Genomic DNA, 17,766 nt, shown 5'->3' on the forward strand with positions numbered 1-17,766 from the left:
CACCTCGACGCACGGGTTCGGCGGACCGAAAATTCGTGAAAGTTTTGGGACCCCGTCGCCTACACACACACACGCGCACGATCACGCGGAACCACGCGGAACCGCGCGATCGCCAGCCGCGGGCCGCGAACCGCCGGGCGGCTTTTACGTAAGACGCAACTTTCGGCGATCGCCGAATCCGCCGTCGCTTCCTTTTCGGTTCCGTGGGGGGCTCCGCGATCGAGCGCGAGCGAGAGGGAGAGAGAGAGAGGCTGCGGCCACTAAAAATAAACCGTCACGCATCTAGCCGAAGAAATGTTACCGAAGACTTGAATGAGTAGGAAAGGCAACGCAAGCTCGGCCACCAAAAAGGACCACAAGCAGAAAGTGCGAACGCAGACACACACACATCCAGCACTCAGCTCGCCCATTTGCGTGACGTTTATCGGTGCGCCCTTCTGATAAAACACAACCACCGATTGTTGATCCGATTTCACAAACAACCAAAATCTGCCTTCTGAAGTGTCACCGACGAAGACTAGTGCCGCCGCTAGTGCCTTGCGAAGTGGAGGAGAAGGGAATGGACCGGGGAGAGTCGCGGGCGGCCAGATAGCCCCGCTTTCGGTTCGATGTTTCGGGTAGCCGGCGCAACCGCCCCCCGACAGGGACACAGCCAAGATGGCGTTCGATGGCTCGTTGCGCGAGTCGGGAAGCATTTGATGAACTGACACATTGGCAACGTGACTTTGGAAACTGCCTCTACCCGAAGCCTTATACGGAGCCTGAAAAAAGGCGCACCGTTAAATCGTCGGTTTCGGAGAGATAATCGCTAAGCTAAGGGGAACCCCGGAGTGGGACATCAGACCAACGGTAACGCCAAGTACAAATCCTGCCCGGGAAAAGGAGGAACAACGAGGAGGTGTTCGGGGCGTCTCGCTACGCCTAGAAACATTGCGGAGTGTGTGTGTGTGTGCGTGTGTGTGGGTGTGTGTGGGTGAGTGCCACGCACGGTGCAGGCGGTTCCGATGTTCACCCCGAGAATGTTTGAAATGTGGAGTAATGTTACGTCGAAGCTGGAAGCGCACATGCCGATGCAAACGAATGTGCAGGCGTCTACGGTGCAGAACTCGTCCAGTGGATCCATCAAAGGTAAGGAGCGTGCATCTGGTTTCGGAACCGCGTCTATTTGAGTTGGGATTATTCTGACTGCGGGATGAGTTGTTTATTTTTCAATGATACGATCTGTATCGGTTGCGAGAAATATCTATCTTATCCATCGGAATCCATTGAACCATATCCATCCATATCAGACTTTGCGGTGTGAGTAGGCCGTTCTCACCGGTGACAGCAACACATCTCATTCTCACCATCACGCTATCGGTTGGTGAACCGGTTGTAACTCTATTCTAGCTCATAGCTCTTCCTCATATCCGTGGATGCGAATCAATGAAAAAGTAAAAACATTAGTAATATTTCTAAGTTGGATCAGTTTGGCTCATGTAAAATATATAATCTAATACACAGAAACTTCTATACAATAACGAGCAGGAAAGCAGCGATCTGATTAGTTCAATCGGATCGTCAGAACATCTGGTCGTCCTGATGACGTTTTCATCCAAATGCGTCAAAAACTCTACACCTTGATTGGTTGATTGTTACGTCTCTATGGACTGACCTTTGTGACGTACCAATGTATATAAAAGTTAAATTACAGTGGATGGCGAAATTAACCTTAGCTCATGTACATTTAAATAATATGTGAAAATATGAATACATCTTCTATTTGAATAGCTCTTTTGAGACGTTGAATATTAGATTGAGGTTCTAAGACTAAGATGTGGTCGATAAAATTACATTTAGATGTAATCTAGTAGACTGGTGCGGCCATTTGTGGTCATAGGTCAATTTGAGCCCGGCGAAATTAACCTTAGTTAAAGTTGGAAGTTTGAAATTTTCAGTTTTTCACCTCAATTTCCTTCGTTTTGCTCGGTAATAAAGCAACTAGCGCACGTTTTTTAAATTTATGAGCAATAATAACATGTTATTTTACATGTTTTATTATGCAAAATGCATAATTAAAGCTGAGAAACGCATGGTGAAGAATTCACAAGACATTATGCTTTTTCTCAGCTTGAAATATGGTAGAACCATTTAAATATCCCAAGTTAACTAATTAATAACGTAAATTAGTTATTAATTTGAGTATTAGTGGTAAAAATAAAAGGGATATTGCACGAATTTTTGACAAATGCGAGCAAGCAATCGGCAGCAATAAACAAGCTGTATGCAAATGAAGGTCGAAGTCATTATATTAAGGTTTGTGGCCGCAAGAAATCAACACCAAAACGAGTTGATAAACGTATACTGAATATCTCCTCCACAAACCATTTACAATCCGCCTCAAACATTGGCCGAAAACGTAAATCAGAAGTTATACAACTTCCTTCCATGCACATCATTCGACGTAGCCTATAGCATGTAGACAAATCTGGTCTAGTTTTCAACAAAATTCCGCACCTAACCATGGGCAATATGAAAAAAAGAACGGTATTTTACTATCTGCATGCTTTGAAGCTTCGTTTATTGTGAGAAAAGCTGTTTTGGAGTGATGAATCTTTGGTATGATTCACCTCTCATTATAAAGAGTTGAAATTTTCTGCTATAAGGACCTGAATCATCAATTAGGAAACAAATTACAACGGCATTATGTTTCAGGGATGCATTATTTACATGAAACTTACAAGTTGGTGACCTTTCCTGGTCATGCTGACTCGAAAGCTGGTCAAAAATCGACAAAACCAAAAATTTTCGTGAAGGAACAAGTCTTATAGGTGAAGATTTCCCCGCACCACAGGATAGTGCAGCAATCCACAAGCCAGAAGTCTTCATGCAGTATCTCGTGGATGATAATATCAAAGTTTTAGGGTATTAACATCTTTGTCCAGACCGGGCAACCACTGAAAACATGTGGTTATTCATGAACTTTTGAGTGTACGTAAAAATCCCACTCAATTCAACAGAATTAGCTAAATTAATCAAACCAATCTATACCAAAACAATACATGAGGACTGTAGAAAAGGCCACATAACAAAACCAGGATGTTTGACTTCACTGCCTGGGCGGAATGTTATGTATTACGGATACTAAGGTTATTTTCGCCGAAGAGAAATTTGGCTTGTTCCAAATATGTTCGACCAAAAATTTTCTCTTGTATCAATCATCCCGAAATACATCAAAACTATCATTTACACATCTTATTTAATGTTTTTGATTGATATTTGATTGACTAAAGCAAATTTTTCATCCTCGTATTTCCAAAAATCTTTTGTGTTCTTGAACTAAGGTTAATTTCGCCATCCACTGTATGTCTGCCCGTTTTAGCAGTTACATCTTGGCACTGGAACAGGTCCGCAGAGGTAATTTCGACGATGAAGCACGTCCGTAGGGCGTCGATGCTGGTCAAATCAATTTACTTTTATTTCCCAGCATCATCTTTTGGGTGGTCGGCTAGTTGTCTACGTAAGTTTTAAACTACGTAGAACAATTTTATGGCCATTTCCAGCATATTATCGAAAACCTGTGCCATTGGTGGGCGGTTCCGAGTGGCGACTGCGCCAACCGATTTCGATAATGAAATAATTGAAATCAAAAGTAGATAACGGACCCCCCCGGTGGGGGCCCCGATAATTTGGAGTCCCGCCAGAGACCTCTCCAGGGTCCGGCTCGCTGACCATCGTCGTTCCCTCTTGCTTCCTCCCATCACCCTTCTCAAGGCAAGGCCGGAGCGATGCGCTGAGAGGTTCGGTGCGGTTCTCCCTTTCGCTGGCGAACGGCGCAACCTAACGGGCGCGCAGAGGTACCGTTGTGTGCGCGTCGCACCGCGACCTACAGGCGCGGCGGAGTGTGGCGCGGGGCGTGCGGCTTACCACATAGCGGTGGTGGTGCTATTAACAAATATGTTACACCTGAGAACTATTCTTTTACTTCGCTGCTTCGTTGGCTTCTCCGAGCTTTTCTAGGTTCTTCTCCCGTTTCTCTCTATTCCATTTTCCTTTTTCCCGCGTCATCCACCCTTTTCCGCTTGTGAAGCTCGCGGGGGCCCGGCACTAGAGACCCCCCCACAGCTGACGATGCTGGCGGCAGGCGCGCAGTCAGGGCGGGCAACTATCTAACCATTTTATGTTCCTCATCTGTGGGGTTGCCATCTTCTAGTTCTTTTCCTTCCTGTTGCGGCTGCTGCCCCCCTTTAAGTCCGGACCAGGCGGACCGGCGGAGGCCGTGGTGGGCCGTGTACATGGAATGTACCGTTTGTTCGCGCGCTGCCTACATTTCTGTTGTTTACCGACATTTTTACAGTTGGCTTTTCCACTTTGGTTTCCGCTGCTCTCTGTCTCTCCTTCGTTCTCTCTCACTCTCTGCCACGGAGTCTCTTCGTTTCTACACAAATTATTTTATTATCTGCCCTCCCCGGCCACGGCTTCACGGACGAATCTATCTGTGGCTTTGTATCGCGGAATGGGCTGCTGTATGGCGGCGGTTTGCCACTGACGCGCGTGCAGGGTGCACCATCTATTCACCGTTCCGAGAGAGAAAGAGATCGAGAGAGAGTGTGCTTTCATGTCCGCGGGCCCACATCTTCTGCTGATCCGCGCAATGTTTCAATGTTCGGACCCCTATGTGGCCGCGTCTCGTGTGACGGTCGCACTAGTGATGGTACTTGAAGACAAAGTTACCCTTTTAGTACTTGGTCATTTGAATTAAACGTCACAATTTTTGTAAAGCATGTAGGAAAGTCGTCTGATATTTTCAGCTTCATACCAGGTGTGTAAATTGTCCGGTTAATGTTTTAACAGAATTTTAGCCATTCCTTCGATTTGCGATTTAAATACTTTAGTGTCACTCTCCAAAACATTAAGTAATTTAGTTTTTCAGCATTTTCGCAAGGTTCGTTTCGAATAAAGAGCATTAGCGGCATTCGCTATTTTTGCTTCCTTATTTGTGACAGAGGATTTAAGGAGTTCAATTCTGCCGATTTCAATCTGGAGGATGATGACCATCCAGATGCAATAAAAAGGATTGAAGACGAGGAATTGTAGAAGTTGTTGGTTGTAGACTCAACCCCAACCGAACAAATAAATAAGGGCAGAAGCACCAAATGTGTTCCAAACGGCAATTTAATATTGTTTAAAAGCCATAACAAGGATAGGAATGGGCCCGAGGACACGGTTAAGTCATATTACAACATGGCAACGCACCGGTGCTTACAGCTAAAGCCGTGAAAAACGCAATAAAAACCGTTAATTGTGAAACGTTATCGGCCTCTCTGTATTCTCCAGCTCTGGTGCCGTCGGATTATCGCCTTTTTGCTTTAATGGGACATGCACTTACAGAGCAACACTTCGCTGATTTTACAGGTGTCAACAAATGGGTCTACGAATGGTTTTCAACGAAACAGAAACTATTTTACTGGAAACGAATCCATGGTCAGCCAAAATGTGTAATATCAAGCGGCGATTACTCTGAAAAGAACAAATTTTGAGGTTTGAAATTATATGTTTTCTTCATTAATTTATTTAAGAAATCAACATCCTGAGAGGGTTGTAGGATGTGATCCCATCGCACGTTTAAAACACAGATTACTTGGAGCTTTGATTAGCGATTTTAACAATCCGATCCTGGCCGTTGTTGGGAAAACATAAACGAGATTCGTTCCGATGATGAATTAATTGGAAAACCACCAGCATTTTCCGAGAGACTATCCCTATTAAATAATTTCGTAATCCATTCGACGGTAGTTCTCTCGCGAACTCCAGAATCATTCAACCTTCGGTGCCATTATCTCACGGAACACAATTACGAAAATCTCACTCCCTCATCGGTGTGTGTGTGTGCGGCTCTTTTTTTATACTACCCTAAGCCTCCCAGGAAGCGCGGTGCACATGGCCACCGGGACGATAATTATGCTTCGCTACGGTGTTGTTCTTTTTTTTTGCTGTCTCTCTAATTCAAAACCAACCCCTTCGGTAGCATGCAAAGCTAGGAACCCCGGCCCGGTTGTTCCCGGCCGGTTGTTCCCGGCCGGTTGTGGCGTTTCCCGGGAAATGCTTCCCTGCAAAACGAACTCCGCGTTGCACCACCGACCGCACCGGAGCTTTCATGGATCGGGCAAACCGGGAAAGCGCCGCTTTTTGCGCCCCTTTGGCTGGGATTCTTTTCCTTCGGCCCGAACAGAGCGAGCCCGCATAATAATCAACATAAATGCGCCGCACGAATGTGTCGCTTGCACTTCCCTCTCTCTCTCTCTATCTCGCTCTGTCTCGCCCTTTCTGTCCCGCTCGAAGACGGAAAGCGACCCGCACGAGGTGCCAAAGCTCTCCATTCCGGACCCGTTCCGATGGCGCCCCCGGCGGCGGCAGGGCATTGATATGGAAATATTCTTACTGGAAATATGAAAAGAACGACCCCCGCACTCACACTCACACACACACACACACACAGTGAAAGATGGCTTCCGTCATCGACCGGCGGCTTCGGCGGCGGCGCGAATATAGGTCAGTCGGGAAAAAGTGCAAAGCACCCGCGCGAACCGCCCGTGTTGATGTGTAATCAAATGGCGTTTGTCGGTTGTTTCCTTTTTGCTCCCTCCGTTTTTAACCCACTGCCGCACCCCTTTCGTTCTGTCCGCTTCCCCTGGGGTCCGGAGCTTCCTCCTTCAACACACGCAAGCGTTTATGGCCGGAATGGTTACGCCATGGGCCGCGCTATCTCTGTCTCTGTGGCGTTTGGCACCAACCTTTTTATGCTGCTGTTGCCAATTCGGCTTAGCGAATTGGCATTTGACGATTTGGTTGTTGGTTTGTTGTTGCCAACCTACGCGCCAAATAAAGGGCTGATGAACCGTTTTTCCACCTGCCCCCGGAGGGTTGTATGTGATGGGTTGACGAAACCGAAACCAAATCGCGGGGTCCAAAATCCGGTTCGGGCCGGGCGGGTGGTTATTGTTTAAATTGCAACTCCCTGCCTCCGGTCAGTGACGTTGAAGCAGTTTTTCGGTGCCCGAAAGCCCCCTCGAGCCTGTCGCGGTTTGTTTAGCTGTTTTCGCTCTTTTTTGCGGTGCAGTTCCTTCTGGCGCCACCTTTTGGGAGGGATTTTCGGGTGTTTGTTTCGGCGATTGTTTCCTCGTTTTTGAAAACAATGTTTTTTTTGGGAGATTTTTATTTAGAGTCTAACTCAGATTTATCTGTCACAACTAAAGGTATTGTGCAATAATATTCCCTCAAACAGCGAGAACTAGGGCGATGGGAAAACTTTAGAGTAATATAGCCAAAAAAAAGGCCACCCCTTGCGGGCCAATGCGACATCGAGGGAATGCAGCTAATGGCCCAACCCTACCAGAAAACCCGGGGTGGCAATTAAACCGGTACAAACTATGTTTTCATGCTCCCGGGGTTCCCGAACCGGAATCGGGATTTGAATAAAACTCAAATAAAATCTTAATGACTTACTGTTCCCGTGGGGTGCACCAGCTCGGCCGGTGCGGCGTCTAACAACGGAAGCCCGCATAAAAATAGGTCTTCCGTCACGAACTGTGTCGAGCACTTTTTCGAGCGCTTTAATCAAGCTCCCAAAAGCTCCCGCAGATGATGCATTCAAACCTTTTTTCTCTCACCTCTATCGTGTAAATTTGAATTGGCTTGCAAGCGAACATTGTATCTGCAAACATCCGAACAGCCGGACTTTGTTTCAGAATGGCGCTGTGTTTCGCCGCCGACTCGTGGACAAAGCCCATTCTGTGCGTTCTCGCTGACAAATAGCCTCCGAGCACCGAGCATGAAATATGTGTGTCACATGTGCTTTTATGCAGCATACAACTCGGACTCGGAGCCATTCACCGGTGGCCGCGATTTCGGGTGGCCATTGTATGACTCACTGGGCCGGTGGGCCATTCACTCTAGAACTGATTGGAGCTCCGAAAGGATCAACCCCCCCGCCATTCTAGAACCGGCCGCCCATTGATTGCCGGGAATCTGTTTCGTAAAATTAGTCATTCTGTTTGACCGTACATTCACAGCCGGGCCCAAGAATGGAGCCTGAACCGGGCCCAGGCCCAGAACAGACCGGCCCAATCGGCCCACACTATCGGCCGGTCGGAACTTCGGATCACGACTTCCACACCAATCATGATCTGCGGCAGCTGAACCCCGGATCGACAGCCACCTACTGATCCCCGATCCCAGTGCAAGATCGCCCGGAGCTGGCTGGCTTCGTTGCCTCAGCGCTGGCTGCTGGTGGGCTGGTTGAACCGGCGACGACGACGGTTCGTTAGCCGTAAAATCGCCGCTCGGAAATCCAATCAAATTTGCAGACCGCGGGAGAAGCGAAAAAAAGGGACGCACGCCCCGGTGTCACTATCGCTAGTTGGGTTAGCCCGCCCTCGAGCGATCGCTGCCCCGAACGGCTGTCACGAACTTCATTCCCAACTAAATCGGTTCTTCGGTGGGCCCCTCGATTCTAGGTGTTGCGCCACGGCACGGCCATCAATCGCTATCCCCGGGGGCACGATCGTCCATCCGTCCGCTGCCACGATCAATTACCGATGTAATGGAGGAAAATTTACTTCTCATTTGCATTTTATTGCCACCCCTCCCGCGCGCGCCACCCCATTCGGGCGACCGAAAATTGGCGAAGATTCGTCGAAGACTCTTCCGGCGGAGAGTGACGAAAGAGATGAGTGCTGCTGCCATTGGGCCACAGGGCGCTTCGAGCATGCTTCGAGTTGATGCTCGCTGAGATGACGCAAATGGTGCAATATTCTGAGGCCGGTAGAAGATCGCAGAAAGCGAAGCATCTTGGGTTCCATTCTACTTGCACGGTGCGGAGCTTATTATTGCAACATCCTTCCAGATCGGTCGGTCACGGTCCTAGAACAGTGAGCAATCCGATGAAAACTTGAATTTCCACATAAGGATAATAATTAAATGTTTCACAAGACAATTTTATGTCTTCAACAAGAAGTGAAGTTCTCCAGATAACGTAGGCAGATGATCAAAGTAAACTTCCGATAATAGTGCCACGAAATTTTTCAAAATGCCCGCTTCAAAATCGCTCCGATACTAAATAAAAAGTTAATACATAATTTTCTTTTTCTTCTCTTTCAGGTAAGAATCAGCCCTTTGAAGGTGATGCTAAATTGCTAATCTGAGGACACGCGGACCGTAAGTTAATTTAACGATTCTCGGAGACAGTCACAGGGAATCACACTTCTTTCTTGTCAAGTTGATGCTAAGGTCCCGTTTCAATAAAATGCCATCTTTGGCCCAAAAACGGAATGCCCCGAGTTCCCGCACGACTCCCGGGCTGCAAACTTTCGGCTACTGAAGCACGATCGATAAAGACATCTTTCCGGAATTGGTTAAACACCCAAACAAGCGATACCTCCGTGGGACCGAGACCGCGGTTTCGAAAGCCCTCTCCGAAGTCCGAAAAGCGTGTCTACTTGAGCTTCTCGAGAGGCAGACAAACAACCCATCGGCCATCATTAAAAGCATATATCTCAGAACACCTTCGCCGCCGCCGCCGTTTCTCACAAATCTCTAACGCATCGGCGCTCGCTTGGCAACGCTACTCCTTGTGAGGGGCCGGAATGGAACCCCCCGGGGGGGTTCAGGGGACGGGAAGACAAACCGGCTGGATCGAGTGGCGTCGATGCGCGAGCGCGCGCGCGCATAGTACATCATAAGTTATGTACAGTTACCTAACTGTTTTCCGCGTCTTCCGCGCACCACGCTCGGCACGCACCGGCCCAGGCCTCGGCACCGTCTCGCGGCTTGGCTTGCGGTTGCAGCCTACCACCCCACTTCTTGCCCACCCCGTATTTCTTTTTTCAATTTTGACGTTTTTTTGTTGCCTTGCTGGCGGGTCTTTCTCCACTCAATCCGCTCGCGCTCATCAACACGCCACGAGCGTCCGCAACATTTTATTAATTCCAGCTCCACACTCCACACATGTACGCGGAGGGGCAGTTCCCTCTGCCGTCCGCCGTCGCCGTCGTGGTCACGCAGCACCGTCGGGCCAGAGGTCCTACTCGGAGGCACCCGCGTGACGCACAAATAAACCCAAGAGAGCAGACGAGCTCGAGCTGCGTTGTTGTCTGCCATCTCTGGCAAATCTGGACGGCCCACAATCTCAGCACAACCTTTGCCGGGATGCCACATCCGGGGTCCGAGTCCTACCTTTCGGGATCCCTTTTTTGTCGTCCCTTTCTGGGCCCAAAAAATGTGTCGTATATTATTCGTCAATGAATTATTGGAAGCCTTCTTGAGAAAAAACGCAGAAAATTCCCCGAGCTCGGTGCCTGTTATGGAGAACCTTTCGCCGTGCCGCGTCACGTAAATAGCAATCAGCGCACGGGGAATGCGTAATTTTTTATGCTCAACCCAGCCTTTTCTGTGGTATCGGAATTCATAATTTAACCGTTCCTCGCTGGCCAATTGTAGGGCGGAGAAAAGTGCCACCGTTCATTAGCTTCCCGCAAAGGGCGCCAATAGTATCCCGGTGATTGCAATCGAATAAACATATTTAAACGCTCCCGCACTAATGGTTTTTAAATATTGAAAGTAACACTTTACTGGAAACACGAAACAACGGCCACAAATCACGACCACGAATCACGCGGAGACGCGGACAGGCTCAGTAAACGTCGCCGCCGTGTCCTCCGCCGTATGCAAATGGGTGAAATATTAATAAATCCATCAGTCAGTCAGCAGCAGCAGCACAATGGAGCGAACAACAAGCAGCCGAACCGAAGAAGCAATAAAACAAACGAAATAATTGTCCAAAAGTCCGTCTCGCGGATTCGCGAACTCGCGGCGCGGCGCAAACCCTGGGGTTCGCCCCGTCTCTTTTGCACTCCCTTTCTCTCGCTTTCTCTCTCTCATCCATTCGTGGTTACCTCTTCACAACCGGAATCGAACCCGGAGGGGGGCCAGTTCTGCGGGGTGTGCGAGCGGCACGGCATTCGCTAATGCGATGGGCCCGAGTGACCTACTTCGAAGGCGAAGTTACCATCGCCACCGCATCGACTAGCGCCCAGCGCTGCAGACCCCCTCAGGGGAACCCACCCCCCAAACGGGGGGAGGGTGGACTTGGCGTGCTACGGGGAACTTCCATTTCTTGCCATTCCCACTGCCTGGAACGGCGCCATGCCCCGTCGGAAAGGTGCCTCGTTTGAAGAGCTGTGCGATGTGCGACTTCTTCGGCACCGGGAAGTATTTGCCACCGTCAGCTCCACCACCCGGTGGGCGATGCAGTTCGTGGTCCGGTCCGGGCAAATGCAACCGGAACCGCACTCCGGGTCTCCGAATTCCGCACAAGAATCCTAGGCCAAAGATCGAAAGTAGAGCCACGAGGGATTTTATTGCGTGTCCCCGATTCCTTCCCGGTGCTGGTGACGGATATTGGGGGGGCCCATAAAGCGGCCCAACCCATCGCGAAATATTATGGGTACCCTTTTTGGGTGGGAAGCGCACCTGGAAGCCCACCGCGGGGATAGAACTGTTTACCGAACCCAGTGCCAGCCTGCGATCGCGGGACCCAGATCGCTGGGCGGGCGTTATCTAATTAGAACGGAAACCGGTGGGGCGTGGGTGCGTTGTGATTCCGCGAGGTTGACCCGATTTTACAAAAAAAATGTCATCCTCCGCACAATTTGATGGCCACGCACGCGGCAGAACCCGTTTTTGGGTTACAGAGAGCCACCTTGCGTTTGTCACATAAATCTGCAGGAATGAAGGCTGCCATTGGCAAATTGTTTGCCATCATCCCATCGACCACCTAAAGACACACATTAGATTGCCAAAAGGCGTACGCACAAAGGCATTAAGATTCCCGGGGCCCCTTAGCCCAGAAAATCAGTACGCTAGGTGCGCGCACCGAGCATCACGAGAGTTAAATGACCAAATCCATTCAAACAACCCCCCGCGATCGGAGGCTTATCAAACGCCGCTAATCAGCGGATTTTATGCAACGTCTCGCACATTATGCAACTTCGGCCCGGGGGTTCGGGGGGTGACTTTATTAAATTCACCTGCGCGGTGCGCGCGGCTTTACGATTCGCCGCACGCATCGCATCGACGTGTCTATTTATGCAAATCTGCCTATGTCTATCGAAGGGCCGTACCCTTATCGCCCACGGACCCGGCGCGTCTCTCTCTCTCTCTCTCGTCGATGCTGACGATGCTTAGCACGCCCAGTTCACCCACCTGTGGCCGCGGTCTGTCGCGCAATTAATCACCACGTGGTTATCACGCAAGCGAAGTGCGTTGCGACGGTAAGTGAACGCCTCGACGCGGTCCGCTTATGCGCGGTGTAGGTTACGCAAACCGCCAGGCCGGCCAGGACCGGTCTTCAACGCGGGACCACCAGCCAGTTCCGGTCCAGTGGACGGCGGTGGCGGTGGTGGGGAAGCCCCAAGACTACTACTAACCCATTGGCCAGCTTGTCGCGAAGTCACTCCACACCACACCAAAAACCAGTTCCCGACCCGGGCCCGATCGATCGGACGATCGGACGGGTGCCTTGGAAGGAAGTACCCGCTGGAACCGTTATGTTGCCCCCCCGGGTGGCAATGGGGGGGGTGGGGGATGCGGGGCTAACTAGAGGCTAGCAAATTGAGCGAGCGAGCGATCGCTTTGACCCACTTCACGCGGCGCGCGCGGCGGCCACTTCCGCTCAGATGCACTAACGGTGGGTGTTTCGGTGAAATCCGGCGAAAACGCCGAGTCGAGCCGCGGTCATTAGCGAGATTGCCCCCGCCCCGCTCCGGCACTTTGTTCTTCGATGGCGGGTGCTGTCCTTTTTGCGCCCAGCCCAGCCTCGGTCCAGCACCTGTTCCCGGGTGCTCCGGTGCTTCCGGTCCGGTCCGGAAGATGTTTGTTTTACCGTTCGGTCCATTTCACCACCACCCATCCACCCACCCACTTGGGCGCTCGGCGGAGAAGGTGGGCGTAATCAATTTCATAACGGGGTGAGCCAATTACACCGTAATGGATTCCTTGTTTTTTTTTGTTCGTTGCTGATGTTTCGCGAATGCTTCATCGCAAGGGGCCATCGGGTGATCCAGGGGCCTCGCTTTCATCACCGCTGCAAGGCTGCAGCAAATCTTTCGAACACCGCGCTCGCCGACGGCAAGGTGGATTCTGATGCCGCAAAAACAAAAAAAAGACCGGAACGGAATCTATCGGTGCCGCGGGTCTAGTGGCGGGGACCAAACCGTGCTCGATCGCCCACGGTCCGCGTTGGGTTGCATCACGGAGGCGCTGCGCAGCACGGAGGAATATTAATGAGCCAATGCAGAACGCAGTAATTAGGTTGAACAATCTTCAAGGCGAACCGGGCAGAGTTCCGATCCGAAGGCCATCTTCCGTGGACGATAATGATGAGGCTGCGCTACGGTGCGGCGTTAGAACCGATTGCACGCTGACAAACTCACCCATACTGTCGCACCCCGGTGACTTTCATCAATCGAACTCAATCGGATGGTAGCACCTCATTTAATGTTCGTTATCCCGTACCCGGGCTAGGAATGAATTATGGACAAAGAAAGGTTTGACAAACTATTTGAGATTGTGACACAACGTATCCACAAAAGACTACACGCACTGAACTGTGGCTAAGTTTGTTGAGATTACTACAATTCACGATCGACACTTCAAACAGCCTTAATCCGCTTTTATGTACAAACTGAACTCTAAAGTACTATTTTCAACTAGCTCAACGGACTGCCGAGGAAAATGTAATGTTTTACTTCTTATATTGTTTGTCCCTATTAAACATTAATTGTGATTCTCTGTTCTCATGGCACGGGGGATGTTTTGGCAGCATCTCCCGGCGGCATTTTGTAGTTGTGTATGTATGTGAAAGCGGATAATAGAAAACGGACAAATACACAACCGATTGGCTTCTGATTGCCATTGTTAACTTCTTTCGTTTGTTATTGCAACATTTCCGAAAGGCATAGCAGCAGAAGAAGCCATAATTCCTAAACCAAAAAAATGTACAGGGTGTGTATTCACGACAGGGGATATTTTAATGTTAGATAACTCCACCATTTTTCATTCAATTTTGGCAAATAAACACGATTTAGTTAGGGTAGAGAATTCCGTTTATTGATAAGTTACTCAGAGTACAATATCGCTCAAATGATCGTCTGTTTGCGACCGTGATGTTTGTTTTCAGTTCTTCAATGGTATTCGGTTGGCTGGCATAGACCTTACTCTTAAAATAGCCCTGAAGAAGTAAGAAGAAATTCGGCAGCAATAAGCACGCACAGTTAAACGACTATTTTCAATGTAAAACGTTACAACTAGAGTCCGCTGCTTTGCCGTAAATTGATTCATTACTAAAACGGCATAAACTGACGTTTCAGAATCTGGCTGATATGTCAAAATCTACTAACATGTGGCGGAGTTATCTTACATTTAAATATTCCCGGTCGTGAATACGCACCCTAGCCAATAGCACCATTCAAACTACAGACTAAATCACCTGCCCGCTACACAAACAAGATCTTCTCCGCTGTAGTGAAGATCTTATTCGAGCATCCTGGGATGCACATTGGCCAAAACAAAACAATAGCAAACTGTAGCAAATTAAACGTTTCACCACTTAAACGAATTGAAACACAAGCAAACGTACCAATAGCTCCTAGAATCTCCTATAACCCAAACAATATCAACAATATCATACTACATTTTTAACAAACCAACCTCTATCATAAAATACAAACCAACAAATCAAAGCTAACCAACAAATTATACATAAACACTAAACCAACAAACCCACTAACAGAAATGTAAGCAACATTACTAGAGAGTTTCTAGTCTGTGTCGCAGCTCCGGATGTCGGAGGATTGAATGGCTTACTTAAGCTAAGTTAGATTCCGAATTAAACGATATCTGACACATCCTCTATTCATCGAGAACAAACTGTCCACTAACATAACCGGATGAACGACAAATCTCGATCGATGATTGTTTCTCGAGCAAAAATCGAACTTCAATCGAAAATATTTTGCTCGAAAGGCATCTTCTTGTGCACAAATAACCGATGATTTGCCGTACAATGTAAAGTACTCTGCCTGCATGAGCCGTAAGACCCCCTTCGAGAATCGCGAGGATCTCCCGGTCGCGAAGGGAGCCCATTTGTGCCGCCATTGTGCATTGTGTGCCCTTCACCCGGTTTTTCTTCTTCTGCTGCTGCTGCTGCCTCAAGAAGCATTGGGTCGTGTTTTTCGCTTTTCTAAAAAAAAACGATAGAAAATGGAAAATGAATTATGAATAGAAAAGCATCAATAGGTGGTGGCCCCGGTGGCCATAAAACAACGCCTCCCGGCCCCCAAGAGCGTCACAATACCACCATTAGCCCCGGGTCCGATAATGATCTCCATTGGCAACGGCAACGGTGGTGCAGTGTGTTCCTTCGACGGAACCGGCGGGCGCCAGCAGCATCCAGCGAAGCGATCCTCGCAAGCGCGCGCCGGGCCGAAGAACCTCAGACCGGCCACCGAGAACCTTTCGCTTGCGCAAAACCCGGGTCGCTGTCAGCGGTCTTGCGCACGGCTGATTGCTTACTCCCGCGAGTCACTCGCAGGCCACCGGCCGGCCGGTGGTCACAAGAACCATCGTCGGTGGAGTCATAGTTCTTGAGCCGAGGGCTTCGCGGTTCGATCACGCGCGCCCGCTGACGCAACCCCATCGATGACCCCTTCGACGGCGCAAAATGGCCGGCGATGGGATTGCGCGATGGGATCGCTGGCGCATCGCGTGCAGACACCATCGCGATCGCGTTCCGGCCCCGGGCCCGGGCCGTGTGACCGGATGATGGGCCGTCTGCTAATCGGACCCGCGATGGTTGCGGGCCCCTTGGCACCGGCAGACACTTAAGACGCAGGCGCGGTCTGCGCGGTGAGTTCCTTTCATTTCTGGCATGATCGTCGTGCATCACGAGGCGAGTTCTGCCCGTGGAACCGCTCCGTGGCATGTCACAATCATGAAAACAATCTAAAATACGCTTCCGATAAGTCTCGTGAGCATTAATCTAATTTAATGTTAAAGAATGTCCACTTCGGGGGGCGCTCAGCTTCCTGCCCAAAAGCTCACCGATGTGTGCGAACGGGACAGAAACGATCTGACTGTGGCCAAGTGTGAAGAACTGTCAGTTCCGCGGGCCCGTCCTTAGCAGAAAAAAAGCCCACCACCATCAGCAGCGGCAGCAGCCACCGGTCCGGTAGGAGAGGCCATCATCGTTTGGAGTGGCGGGGCGAGCTAGTGCTCCGCGCGGTCCACCAACACAACCCAACAAAACACCGTCCTTGGCTACGTCTATTCAACTTTGTTCCACTTTCGTTCGCAAATCGCGTTCTTCTCTCTGCGTGCGCCGTGGCGTGGCGTGCACCATCCCGGGCAAGGGGGGAGCCCCGGGTGCTCCGGGTGCTCCACCACCCAGTCCACCCAACCCACACCCACTAATCGAGCCCGCGCTCTATTCATGTGTGTGCGTCCTTCCTGCTCTAGCCGCCGCCGCCGACTGGAAGCCGGCGGCCTGGCCCGAGCCGATGACGATGATGACGCCTCGGAGAGCTTTGCGCGCCCATAGAGCCCCCTGGCCACCTCTCGCTCTCCCGCTCGCTCACTCGTTAGCTCTCACTCTGTCGCTCGCAGCGGTACACGATGACGCCGTTTAAAACTATGTTAGTAGTACCGGTTCGGTTACTCGACGACTCGGTCCGCTCTCGCTCCATGCACCCCGGGGGGGGGACCCCGCGACTCGTGTAATGTGGGCCCCACTCTTCTCCGGACTCCGGGGATCTCTGGCACTTCGATGGCCGCCGGTCGATGATGGTGGTCAGCCGTGTGCCATCTTCCCCCTTTTTCGAGCCGGTTGAAAATTATTCAACCTCCCAACGGAGATGTGTTCATTTTGCCACCACCGTTGACAATCTGCTGCACCGCACGGAGAAGCTTTCTACCACGAGGTGGACAGGGTTAGCAATTTCGTTTCTACAGTTGATCGTTAATTTTAACGTACTTTGGAGAGTAGTTTTTTAGTTTATTAAATGACTAGCTTTAAACTTATTCACAAGCTCTGCTGAAAGTCGACTGTCACTGGAAGAATCTCTGATACACGGCTTCCAATGGTTACTTGATTTGTTGCGGTCGATGGTGTGTGTAAAACTCTTGTAACCTAACCTCTGGCTCTTTCGAAACTGTCATGTATAAAACATTACTTTTTAATGAAACATTCCTTCATTTTTGTGGCATTTAAAAAGCATTCTTTGCAGTAAATTCAGGCAAAAGAGACATGAATGAATCTGTTTGTCTAGACGTTTCTTCAATTGACGAGCCCTATCGAATGGAGTGTTATGAAACCTTGAAGGTTAATATCAATTGAACAGCCATTACCATTTCCGATGCCTGCCTTGATCGATGAAATACCTTCCAAGCTATGGCCGATTTATCAACAAATTTCATTCTGAATATGGGCAGCGGCTTTTGTTAAATTTATTAAAATAATGAAATTTTTCGAAACGATCTTTGTCTTTTATTAGATCTCTTAGTTGTTCTTGGAGCAAGTTGCTTTAAAATCGTTCTTCCATGCATTGAACCGATACAGAAACCATTTCTTGCTGTTCCAAGCCATGCATCTTGTGTGCGCATTTTTTTATCTAATAGAAGACTTTTAATACAATAATTACACGAATATAATTGCAAACAAATTTTCAAAAAAAT

The 17,766-nt window shown here is 49.5% G+C and overlaps 1 protein-coding gene across 1 annotated transcript in view; it reads left to right on the forward strand.

Moving 5' to 3' along the window:
• Nucleotides 1-1,004: 1,004 nt before the first annotated feature.
• LOC128273940 (probable nuclear hormone receptor HR3) overlaps nucleotides 1,005-17,766 on the forward strand; it is a 61,532-nt gene continuing 44,770 nt past the window's right edge. Inside the window, exon 1 of the mRNA XM_053012015.1 lies at nucleotides 1,005-1,128. Within this exon, the coding sequence (XP_052867975.1) occupies nucleotides 1,005-1,128 (124 nt within the window). The remainder of the gene's footprint in view (nucleotides 1,129-17,766) is intronic.

The sequence above is a fragment of the Anopheles cruzii genome, chromosome 3 (assembly GCF_943734635.1).
Source record: "Anopheles cruzii chromosome 3, idAnoCruzAS_RS32_06, whole genome shotgun sequence".
NCBI classification, from domain to species: Eukaryota; Metazoa; Arthropoda; class Insecta; order Diptera; family Culicidae; genus Anopheles; species Anopheles cruzii.